The following is a 12,141-nucleotide window of genomic DNA, read 5'->3' as shown; positions in this document are numbered from 1 at the left end:
AAATCAACCATGTGAAATTATTAATGACAGTACCATTTATCTTAGACATATTAATCATACGCTTGGTACCATGCAAATTCATATTATCATCTTATAGCTCAAATATGCTCATGTCTTGCATGTAAAATAACAGGCTGGGATGTGTTGCAGAGTGCTTCACTGTCCTGATTTTATTTTGAAGGTTGGGAATAAAAGATATAGTTCTAAATAAAAATAGGTGTTTTGCTGAACATGTAGCCATAGTTTTTAAATGTTGAAAGATTTTTTGAAATGTAAACTTTTTTGGCAATTTATTTGATAGGCCAGCTCTAATAATCACGTGATATGACAGAAAGCTCCAGAACAGCTACTAAATGGAGCTTGTTGTGAGACTGTTGTTTCTGAGGTTCAGAATGAACTCTGAACCTATCTTTATTCCTCATTCGGAAATATATTTTGGAGCAGTTTGCACAGAATAGAAGACACACACTGATTAAGCTAACTCCTAATCATGGAAAAGTCATCTCAGTGCAGCATGGTGGGGAAAAAAGCAAACCAATGTCCTGAAGTTACTCTGCTGCCATCAAAGACACTGCGGACACTTTTGTGGCTCCAAGAATTTGTGCCCTCGCACTTTGCTGTCTTAGCTGTCAGATCTACAGTACACTTTCGTTTCCACAGCTTCTGTGAGTCAGCATTATTAAACCAAGTCCTCTGTGGCACCAACTTTTACCTTGGATGCTCCCCAGATATACACACACACAAAGTGGTTTAGAGAGTGAGAGTGTGTAAATCTCCTACCATCTCTGAATTGTCAGCAGCAGAGAAGTTGCTTTCACAGTCAGCTCCTTCAAAGTGGACGGTCCAGGTACCGGGCGAACGGGGATGGGGCACTAACCTACAAAAACCTGGTTGGGGAAACACAAACACACGGTCAAACATAAAGTACATGTCCATCAAGGCGCAAATCTAAATTCTGTGTGTAAAAACACAAACGAAAACTCTCTCTTTCCCTGAATTAGCTGTGGGATAAACCCAAAATTCGTATTGAAAAAATAAACTTAATGCAGATGGAGCCGTAGTTACACAAAGATTTCATTCATGAAATCTTAATATAAACTTTGAGATTATTTAATACTAATAACTTGTGTTGTTGTTGGTTTTCGGTTCAATTATTAAGTACAAAATACTTCACTATTAATCTGCTCCTTCTTCCTCGCTAGTGTCACACTGCACATGCATCATTCTGCACGGCAAAGGTCAAACATCCAAGTTACATAACAATTAGAAAAAGACATTTCTGAGTGGAGGGGGAATTCAAACCTCAAATATGGAACTGTTGCATAATTATAATGCACAATAAAATACAGTAAATCATCTTTTAGCTGAATGATATTAAGAGTAGAGATATTGAGGGCGATAATATTGTAAGATATGACAGTATATTAATTTTTGATAACTAAAAAATTTTGCTTTAGTCTAAACAGAATTTATTTTTATTCCAAAATATTGGTCAGAGGTCCCGGTGGCTTTACCTCTCTGCAGCAGCGGCTCCAGGAAGTCCTGCAGGCCGTTGGGGAGGCTGCGCACCACATCGCAGGAGTAGCCGTCTTCAGGAAGGAGGAAGGGCAGCTGGAGGTCTGGATCCTCCTCCAGCTGAACCTCTCTCCCATCACTCCTCGCCAGCTCGTCGGCTGTATTTTCTGCCACTGCCACCACGTGGTCGATCAGCTCCTGTAAACAAACAACCAGAGGCAGCACACATGTCAGACAACCTCAAAAAGGCTCCCAGGTCTGCTTCATTACATCTAAAGTAATGGCCATTTTCCACATCTGGGTAAATCAGATGTGTTCATCACAACTGACTTGCATTACATAAAGCTGACATTATCAAACATACATTAAAACTACATGTACAGTGTTAGTTTAAGTTTATAAATAATGTTGCATAAGTTGAATTTTCTCTATTAGGAGTGTGTTTCTGTGCATTTGTCTTACAGGCGGGATGTAAGGCTCGTCTGGGGCACAATGGTAGTTGGACATGAGAGCGTGGAGCTGCAGGGAGTTGAGCTTGAAGCAGGTGTTATGGATGTTCGGCACATCCTGCATAGAGTATTTGTCCATGGTCAGCAGGGTGGTGGCCTGGAGAAAACACAAAAAAAACATTTTAATGAGCTACAGATCATATGTATCTCATATACATCTTGTCTGTATATCTTCAGCCTTATCTAGAACGTCGTCTTTTGCGAATCCTTTACATTAAACATATGCACTCGAGAGTACAAAATGTTATAGTATAATTTGCCTTTGTGAAATGTACATGTTTACATATCTTTATAATTGTATCTTGAATATGTCTATCCATGTATCCTATTGTAATCCTATAAGCATACTGCTTGTAAATAAACCTGAATACACACATACCAATTTGAAAACTGGCTTCAAAATGTTCTTTAACATGAAAGTTATAGTTTGATTAAATGTTATTTTTTTCTTATATTATTTTAAGCAATAGGGTCCTACATGATCATATTCTTATCTGCCAAAGTTCAAATGAGAGATTCTGTATTTCTGACGCAGACAGTGTTCTTCTCCCAGGTTTGAAAGGGCGAGGCTGTGTTGCGTCCAGCTGTCTCCACGCACTCTTTGAAATTTAACAATACAGTAATCAGAATCTGATGAAAGCTGTTCGGTTGTTTGCTTATATTGCCACGGAGACGCCCTTGTCATTCAAATCTGATCAAAACAACACTCACGCAGTCCTGAAGAAGCAAACAAGTTGAGATTTTGTGTTAAACTCTTATACACTGATTCTTAATTCTAATCTTAAGGGGATACTGTACATGTTTTTGTCAAGCGCACCCCACTTTATCTGTGTGTATACTAGGATAAAATTTAGATGTGATGACATGTAAACTGCTAGTCACTACTACTTCACTTTAATCACTATCACTGTCAACGTGTCTTAAAAAGCAACTAAAATAGGGGAACACTGGCAAGACAAATCCCACTGACAGTTTGGGAAGTCATTCACTAAATAGCACAAATAACAAGATTTAAACAACTGAAAACACACATAAATAAAATCCATCCCCATTTCAGTCTAGCTGTAACTGTGGTAAATACATACAAAAACAATCTGCTCATGCCCCGGAACACTGCCCTTGTTTTTCACCATCCTCTTACCTGTACAATTCGACTGAGGTGGCAGTCGGCGGCGAGCTCCAGACCCTGTTTCTCAGCCCAGGCCTCAATGTGGCTGAGCTGCTGTCGTAGGATGGCCCCCCAGTAGTGACAACACAGCCCTGACTCCGTGTCCGTCACCAGCTTGTTGAAGAGCCACATGTTTATGAAGTGGAAGAGCTGCGAGAAGAGCTGGATGGTCAGAGCGGCGTTGACCCGACACCGCCGCAGTAGTGACATCGCCCCCGTCAGGGTGTGCAGGACGTCCTCTGCAAAGAGAAAGAGCAAGAGACCTATGATGCTCGTCTCACATCTCCTGTACTGCGGAAACCTTAATGCAAAGAGGCTCAATACTGCTGCTCTGGGAAAAGAAGGAAGCATTAAAACAACAGCAGATACGGAGGATCAGATGTGTGCTTTTTAAAATCTGCCATCCATTAATTTCCTATTAGGAGGGTACGAACAGTTGAGATAGGCTGCGATTAGAAGACTTAAACAACACTGCAACACCGTTATGTTACTGACAGGAGGTTGCTTCACGATAAAAAACATTTGAGGCTGAAAAACGCTCGCTCTCTTTGTGTGTCTTCACGCCTGATTTATTGCCATGTCACAAGGCGGGAATCTAAACTTTTAGTGTCTGTGTAAAGCAACCGATACTTGTCTTTGCGAATTCTTGGTTTCATATACGTTTGGCCAGATATTACACATTTTGCCTTTACTGAAGATAGGCACTGTAGGTACTGCTTCTCTAGAACAGTTTCCCACCATGAGGGATCCCTAAAGGCAAAATAGGAAAGAACAAACATGTTTGAACCTCACTTCTGACTCCTCAGCCTCTCTTTCTCGGCATCCTTAGCGCCACTATATATGCTGCTAGCATTTGGGGATTCTCCTATTTCTGGCAGCCATTCATCATCACTGCCACTAGTATTATCCTCACTTGATTCTGATGGAATTTGCTCCACTATGCTGAACGCATTTCTATTACTTGCTTCAAGACACTAAATATTACTCATATAATGGATCTAATCTGCACAAAATCTGTTACAAAAACTCATTTATGTTAATAAATTACAAAGGCTTACCAGAGGGTGGCAGTGCATGGCAGGACACACTAGCGTCCACTGTAGTAGCTGATATGCAACTAGACTATCAGAACCTCTGCCCATACAAGCAAACGGCACTTTAATAGCTGTCCACTGTAGTGGCCACGTGAAAGGGTTAATACATTTTCTCCAATCTTTACTTATTTAGAAATAATTAACACCTAAAAATTATGAAAAATCACTCATTATGTGGGACACTGCTTTATTTAAAGAGGTCATGAATCAGAATAGTTGAGAATAATTACTCTGAATACAGCATGTGTTTGTATATTACCGATCTTGGGTCTCTGTGGATTATGTTCCTCGGGGTCGTCCAGGAAGGCAGGCATGTAGTTGTTCAGATCAGCCTGGAGACAGTGGACCAGGTACCTGCACCCACACATTACAGCTTGTTATAGATGACCGACTTCATCATCAAACAAAGGACAAACTCTTATCAAGTCTTCTGTCTGTAGAATCTTTGACTGATAACATTTTCCATGCACATCCATAAATTTATGCAGGTGCAGGGTAACAATAATCTGCACACCATCAGTATAGGTTTCCCTGTTCGGATAAGGGTTGTGTATTTTTTTTATTTGTAAGATCATAAGCATGAATCTGAATATAGCAAGGCATTTTATGAACAACGTGTGTATCCAACTAAAGCTCTGCTTTAAATGCAATGTTTGATGTGATACTTTTGTGCAACTACTGTGCTCTTTCCAAATTCACATATGATGATCTATAGTAAAATAGACCATATACACTTGAAATGTTGTCATGTCCATGTAGACACCTTTTTTAAAATTGATTTGATAGGAACAGCTAAAAAGAAACCAGGCTGGTCTCTAACACCTTTTGACTAGTTTAATGAAACATTAAAACTTATTCCAGTTGAACTTCTTCTGCAGAGAACTGACCAAATTCCCCGACGTGCCCTTTCTAGAATACATCTCTAAGACTACAGACACCAGCCCCACTACACATCTTCCGACACACACAGACTGACTTGAAAGCCATCTGAACCAGATGGGCGAGGAGGTCCTGGGCATCCACCGTGATGCGATTCAGGTCTCGGTCCTGCTTGATAAAGTTGAGCAGCTCTGAGGCGTTGGCCATCCAGAAAGCCAGCGCTCCTGCAATGTTCTTCTGCTTCTATAAACATACCAATCACAGCCACACACAAAGAAAAAAAATATATACAGAGGAAGTTGTTAGAGCAGCAGGACAAAGGAGAGACTGAAGAGTTAAAAAAGAAGAGAGGGATTTCTGTTTGAGTGGCAGCCAGAAGGAGCATTTGTTACTTCAGGGATAGACTCATGCCCCGCCCACGCCTCCCTCTAAGCCAACACAATGCAGAGAGGGAGAGTGGTCATCATTGTCACTTTTCTTCACTTCTTCAACACATGATTGTGATCTCTTAAATTCAACACAGTGGACAGAAGAATTTCCCTTTGACTTTGTCAGAGACATTAGTGACCACTTCTTTTCCCTCCCAGACACAACTCCATTTATCAGGTCACCAGACAAGAGCCTCCTCCTCCAATAGTTGGTTGCACTACTTTGTATTTCTTTTATTTAGACTGTAGACTCTCACTATGGACCAAATGTATTTACACCGCAAGCAAGAGGATCAATACGTGACTAATTTCCAGAAGGACACACAGGGAAATTTTGTGGTCAGATTTAAATGCTTCTTGTGTCTCAGTATGACTAATCCCACAAGAAAAGTGCAGAATGGTCAGCCAATGGAAGACATTTAACATTGATCTTAAAAATATATATATTTATTGTTACAATCAATTTATATTTAACTATATTTCTGATATTTTTTATTCATGTTACCTATTTAACGCTTGAAAATTGATACCATCCTCATGTCTGAAGATTAAGGAAGTCCTATCTTAGTTAGCTGTTCACTCGTTTCTAGTCTTTATGCTAAGCTAAGCTAACTGGCTGGCTGCTGCCTGTAGCCTTAAATTTAGAAGTGTATCCGCTTCATTTATTGATTTTCCATGAATGAAATTTTGACTTCGAGATTCTCACTCTTGATGTGGTACAATTTGATGTGGCACAGTCAGATTAAACAAACGAATTATAACGTGGTAATTAGCGATCTTAGACGAATTATGTAACCTTTGGGCAGAGCCAGAGCAGCAGTTTGAATATGTATCTTGGTACAGACATACAGTGCGATTAATAAGACAAGAAAACGAAAACGCCTATCCAAAAATGTTCAAGTAATCCTTTAGCCTATCAAAATGCAATACTTTAAAAGGCAATATAAAAGCAAGTGAAAACACATGGTGTGCCATTTGTAAATGTGTAGCTGTGCATCACTGCATGTAATCAGAGCCTCTAGCAGAGTAAAGTGATCCATCAACCAAGGAGCCTGCAGAGTGAACAAGCAGTAACATGCCTAACCGGGATAATAATATCAGAGAATAATTAATGACATAATTATCTCCAGTGGCCAACGCTGAGTGGATATCAGACTTTTTAATAACGCTTGGCATCTGCTTCATATGCAAGTCTACAGTCTAAATAACAGTTGTCTGATCAACAGGGAGGACTGAGCTCAGTGTCTGAGGAGCTGATAGGTCAATATCCCCGCCACTCAAGAGAGGGAGGAATGTGCAAAGCTGGCTTCCCTGCACTCATCTATCCCCGCCTCGAAAAAAGTAACACAAACCAAACAAAACAATGAACAAAAACCCTTCATTCAGAACAGCCAGAGAATGAGAGATGGAGCCAAGTGCATCCAAAATGAAACGTGACAATAAAACATTTAGGAAACATTAAAAACACAGACGGATGGGCTGAACATATTAAATGGACTTCCAAACAAGACAAATGAAGCCGAGGAGGTCGGAGGGACGTGACTTGTCTCTCATCCACACTGTCGAGTAGGAGAAGCAAGACGTGATGTCATACAAGATGATGCCAGAATTAAAGATGGTGCAATGACAGAAAAGAGTGGTTGCTTTGGTTTTGCTGGGGGGAGGGGGGGGGGTTTATTGTTGTTGTTTTTTTTAGTACCAGGCAGGTCCAGGAAGCTGAATGAAATTAGTTGGGTTGGTGTTGCTGTTGTTGCTTAGTTTTCCAGCTGTGGGAGGACGCATTATTATGACTTTATTTTACATTTCTGTTAGGATGGAGAAAAAGAAGCAGCAGCAACAATGAAGGGCTGGTCAAAAAAAGCAGACACAGAGCAGTAAAGAGAGAGAGGTAGGAGGTCCAGACGAGGTAGAGATTCAAATAAGGAAGCCAACAGGTTGATGAGGTTGAGCGACATGATTTTTCATTAACTGTTAAAATGGTATCTGATTTGCCTTCAAAGGAATCAAAGTGATTTCAAGAACTGCTGCAAATAAACTATGGTTCAGATGATGAATAAACATTTTGTATATGTTGTTTGTCAGCTCATGAATACATTTGTTGTTAATATCTGTAAAGTCTCCATTTCTTTATACAATATTTTTGTTTCATTTATCATCTAAAAATATATTTCTGCTTTAAAAAATCTAAAGTTGTCATTTAGAGTTAGCATATCACATCTAGCATTTTTCTATATGAATCTGCTCTTTGGGGGAGGTGGAGGTAGGGGGGTTATCGATTAAGGATTTCCTTTGACAGTTATTCAGTTTACAGTGATAGAAAACAGACAAAAGCAGCAAATCCACACATTTGAGAAGCTGGGACCAGAGAACATTTGACATTTTTGCTAAATTAATGACTGTAATGGTTAATAAAGTATCAGTGTTGCAGAATAATTAGTCAACTGACTAAATGTTTCAACTCTAGCTGTATCCAATGACATCTTCTAACACTAACATGTCTTTTGTATGTTTTGAAAAACACATTTTATGGATTCACATCCCTTCGATCATTCCTTATTTAAGGATGGATGACCCTTTTGACCCATTCCACCGGCACGAGAAAAGGAAAACTCAATTTATTATTCCACAACTGTAATTAACAGCCAGCAATTTGACATCACAATGAGCAATAATGTGTTACAGATGGTCAACTCTCATGCCGTATTTCTTACTATTTATTCCTTTTGTGACCTGCTTTGAAGTGAAAATATAATTCCTTTAAATAGACATGAATTATTTAAAGTTTAAATTTGTGTAAAGGCATGAAATTGAGTCCCAACATCTATCGGCTGGGTTTCAGCTTTAAGCTGTACAAACAGTAAGAAGCATGAAAGATGGATTGTTGAACTTAAGATTTTATCCATGTCGCTCACACCAAGAGAAAGAGAGAATAAGAGAGAGAGAAAGAGTGAGTGAGGTAGACGAGCCTGTAGCAGCCGTATCATGGTGTGCTATCCTACCTGATCCTCTTCATGAATCTCCTGGATGAAAGGAAGGAAGGAGGGAGGAGTAGGAGGAGATGTTCACAGGACAGAGAGAAAACACGTCAACAGCTACAGTATGGACACAGCCATGTAACACACATACATGCACTTTGACAGACACACATGGTCATGGGTTTACAATGTAAAGCCATCTTGAATCAGTTAAGGAACATAACTGATGGCGGTCAGCTGGAAGCCACATCTGGCCAAGAACATATTAAAGAGTGTCTGTGAAATTTATCAACTTCAGTTAAATGGCTTTTAGAGATCTCTTCAGTGTCGGCGAGAAGGAAATTTATCACTAAAACAGCACTGTTATACAATTAAATATGAACTGATGACCTAAAATCCAGCTGTCCTGAGGGCCATTCTGAGGCTTTATATTAAAAACTGACTGATTATGTAAGTTTTTTGGGTACATTTACCAGGTTTAGGGTAGTGGAAGTCTACAGGTTAGAGAAAGAGACGTCAAAGTGTTCAGTTCTGATTAAAAGGTAACATAATAAATAGTTATCAGGACATCAACAGGAGGGAATTTGCATGGCAGAGCATCCCCGCAAAACTAGATGAGGGCCTATCAGGTAAAGTTATGTAGCCTATAATTTTAACTTTAGTTAAATAGGCTACAACTGTGTAGCGCACAGAAGCCATTGCTACTATTCATAGAGGGCCTGCCATTTACTCACGGAGCGCTTGTTTTCCTTTATCACCAGAGCGCAGAGCGACTATGCGTGGCCAAGCGACTACATTGTGATTTGAAGAACATTCCTAAGATCGACATCTTCCCCGATACTAATCAGCATGCAGTGTGTAGCTATCCGCTTCGCTATGACATTTAATCGCTTGTCTTGCTTTTGTTTTTCTACTTCTCCCACACGCTGCATCCAACGTAGTCTGCTGAAGCCTCCCCCCGCTGCTCGTTACGGTGGGTGATTTGCAGGCTGATCAACATCCCACCCCTGCTGTGACCCACGGTTTGACTGTATGTGTATTCACAGCCAGTGACTTTCAAAATAATAATAATAAAAACTGCGTAAAATAATTTTCTGCATTAATGCGATAACGCGTCAACATGCACAGCCCTAATAATTATTTAATTAACTTTGTCACAGTACAACGCAAGCGAAATTCGTTTTCTGTATTTAACCATCCTAATAAGGAGCAGTGGGCAGCCATTGTGAAGCGCCTGGGGAACAGTCTGGGGTTCAGGGCCTTGCTCAAGGACACCTTCAGCAGTGGTCTATGGTACATGGACTTGAACAAGCGACCCTTTGGTTCCCAAGCCAGGATCCCTGAGTTAAGTAACATATGAGCTAAGTGTATAAATGTGAGCAGAGTGTACTTAAAAAGGAAAGAAAATATAATCCTTAATAAACTAAGTCATTATTATTTTAACAGTATAGATTCTGATACATCTGTATAATTAACACAAAATGTGACCAACAACAAGAATAAATTCAGCCTCTGGACACTATTACAAACGGTGTGCATAGGCCGGGTTGGCGAGAAATCTACAACAGGAAGGTTCTGTAGAAAATGTGGCTAAACCTTCCAGTTTTTTAGAAATGCAGTCTCAGTTTAGAGAAGAACTGTATCCAACAGAAATGGTGGAAAACAGAAGCAATTGCATAAATGCCGACCTTGTTCTTTGGTAATGATACAAGGTTTTAGAGCTGCAACGATTAAATATTTTGACCATCGATTTGAGTAACAAACTGACTAAACAACACATTTGAGGAAGTCATCTTGGGCTTTGGGAAACACCAATCGACAATTATCACCATTTTATCAACTGAACAACTAATCAATCAAGAAAACAATCAACAGATTAATCGACATTGAAATAATCATTAGTTACAGCCCTACATCTTTGTGACACTTAATCTCATAATCACATATTGATGTTTGATGCTACTATTTATGGAAACATTAACAGAGTACTGCAGTTGAGACATTTAACATAAAGGATGCAAGGCACTGGAAAAAGATGCGTCTATCTCCATCAACTCACAAAGTAAAGCTGATCACAATCATGCAGATTCAAGACTTAGTTTTCAAGTTCTCGACATTCCAGAGATGCATCCCAAAATAACCCTGTTCTGATGGATCATCTGAGTGCGGTAGTTCATTTCCTGATAATAGAAAATGCCCAAACAGAACACAAACCCACTATTGCAGATTATACATCTGAAGTAGGAACGTTCCTATATTCCTCAGAAGCTAAAGCCATTTCCCTGAAACTCTGTAAAACTGAAATCCTACTACACACACCCACAGTGAAATAGATTAAAATGTGTGTGTGTTTTCTTTCTAACCTCAGTGCATGGCAACAGCAATGACAAACTGGCTAAGAGCTTAATAATAAAAGTGAATGGCACTAATAAAAGAAGAAATGGCATTTGCATTTTATTGAGCATCGTAGAAGAATGTCCCCATTCTTTCTTTCCCCATAATCCCCTGATCTACTAAGGTCATGTGCTTCATATTTTAACATACATGATGCTGAGTGATAACATGCCAACACGTTAAGCCAACACTATTTTAATTGTGGCTGGGTATCGAGCTTCAATTCTTATGAATAACAAACAAATGTGTCAGTAGCACATAGTTTTAAAAGTATTGAAAGTTGGTAATAGATGCTCGGCCACATTCTTAGTTTTGTTTCACATTCAGGTTGTTCTGATTTAAATCAATATTTTCTTAAATATATTGCATTAAGTCAATGTTCTCGCACAGCTGTTTGTGTTAATGTAATCTTGAAGAGCTATATGTTGCTATGCATTTATAAAATATGGTTTTGTATTTTTGCCTAAACACTTCGCATATCAGCATATTTCCAGCTCTAATGATCAGCGATAGCTCCATGCTAGCAACGATGTTCTTCACACAACAAGGATTTAATACTGACAGGTAGAAAAACATAAGACAAGAGCACAGACTGATACAACAGCGGTAACTGTGGAGAGAAAGCTGCAAGAAAATACATGTACAAACACTTACACACACCTTACAACAACTACAAGCGTAGTAGTTTGTAAGTATACAGTAAATGTGGGGAATTAAGCAAAACCTCAGACAATCCAAACATTTTAACACAAATGATTATACAAGTATGAAATACATAAATACACACTGATGCACAGATTAATCAATGACATTAGCTTCAATACAGCACACACAAAAAATAAAAAAAAAAAGATTTGAAAGGCAGTGTTACTGACCTGAATGACTCCCTCCATCATGCTCACCATCTTGTTGACGATGGCTATGACCTTATGGGTCCTCTCAGACGGCGACATGTCAGGCCGGTAAGAAGGCGACAGGATGTAGCGGCAGGCCATGTACAGGACATAAGTGGGCGAGAGTTTGAAGTGGACCGTGGAGCTGTTGGTGTAGTTGATGATGGCTGACAGGAAGGTGTCTTCAGCTGGATGGACACACAGATTCAGATGATTAGACCAATCGCACATACACAGAGAACAGAGTGCTACATGGCTCTTTGAGCACGTGGTTTCTCCCAGTGCA

At 39.6% G+C, this 12,141-nt stretch overlaps 1 protein-coding gene across 11 annotated transcripts in view; it reads right to left on the bottom strand.

Moving 5' to 3' along the window:
* The window catches only part of afdna (afadin, adherens junction formation factor a), a 105,017-nt gene that overhangs the window by 44,304 nt on the left and 48,572 nt on the right, over positions 1-12,141 (bottom strand). For 7 of the 11 annotated variants that reach the window (XM_038726405.1, XM_038726412.1, XM_038726411.1 and 4 more), the window contains 8 exons: positions 11,838-12,043; positions 8,593-8,613; positions 5,263-5,408; positions 4,546-4,640; positions 3,166-3,431; positions 1,978-2,121; positions 1,515-1,713; positions 781-887 (listed from right to left, as the gene is read on the bottom strand). In XM_038726405.1, coding sequence (XP_038582333.1) covers positions 781-887; positions 1,515-1,713; positions 1,978-2,121; positions 3,166-3,431; positions 4,546-4,640; positions 5,263-5,408; positions 8,593-8,613; positions 11,838-12,043 — 1,184 coding nt within the window. The remainder of the gene's footprint in view (positions 1-780; positions 888-1,514; positions 1,714-1,977; positions 2,122-3,165; positions 3,432-4,545; positions 4,641-5,262; positions 5,409-8,592; positions 8,614-11,837; positions 12,044-12,141) is intronic. The other 4 variants (XM_038726410.1, XM_038726414.1, XM_038726416.1 and 1 more) reach the window with 1 other exon arrangement.

The sequence above is a fragment of the Micropterus salmoides genome, unplaced genomic scaffold, assembly GCF_014851395.1.
Source record: "Micropterus salmoides isolate LMB-PRFRI ecotype aquatic unplaced genomic scaffold, ASM1485139v1 Ms_hic_scaffold_18, whole genome shotgun sequence".
Classification (NCBI taxonomy): Eukaryota; Metazoa; Chordata; class Actinopteri; order Centrarchiformes; family Centrarchidae; genus Micropterus; species Micropterus salmoides.
This window is presented reverse-complemented; position numbering and strand designations above follow the sequence as displayed.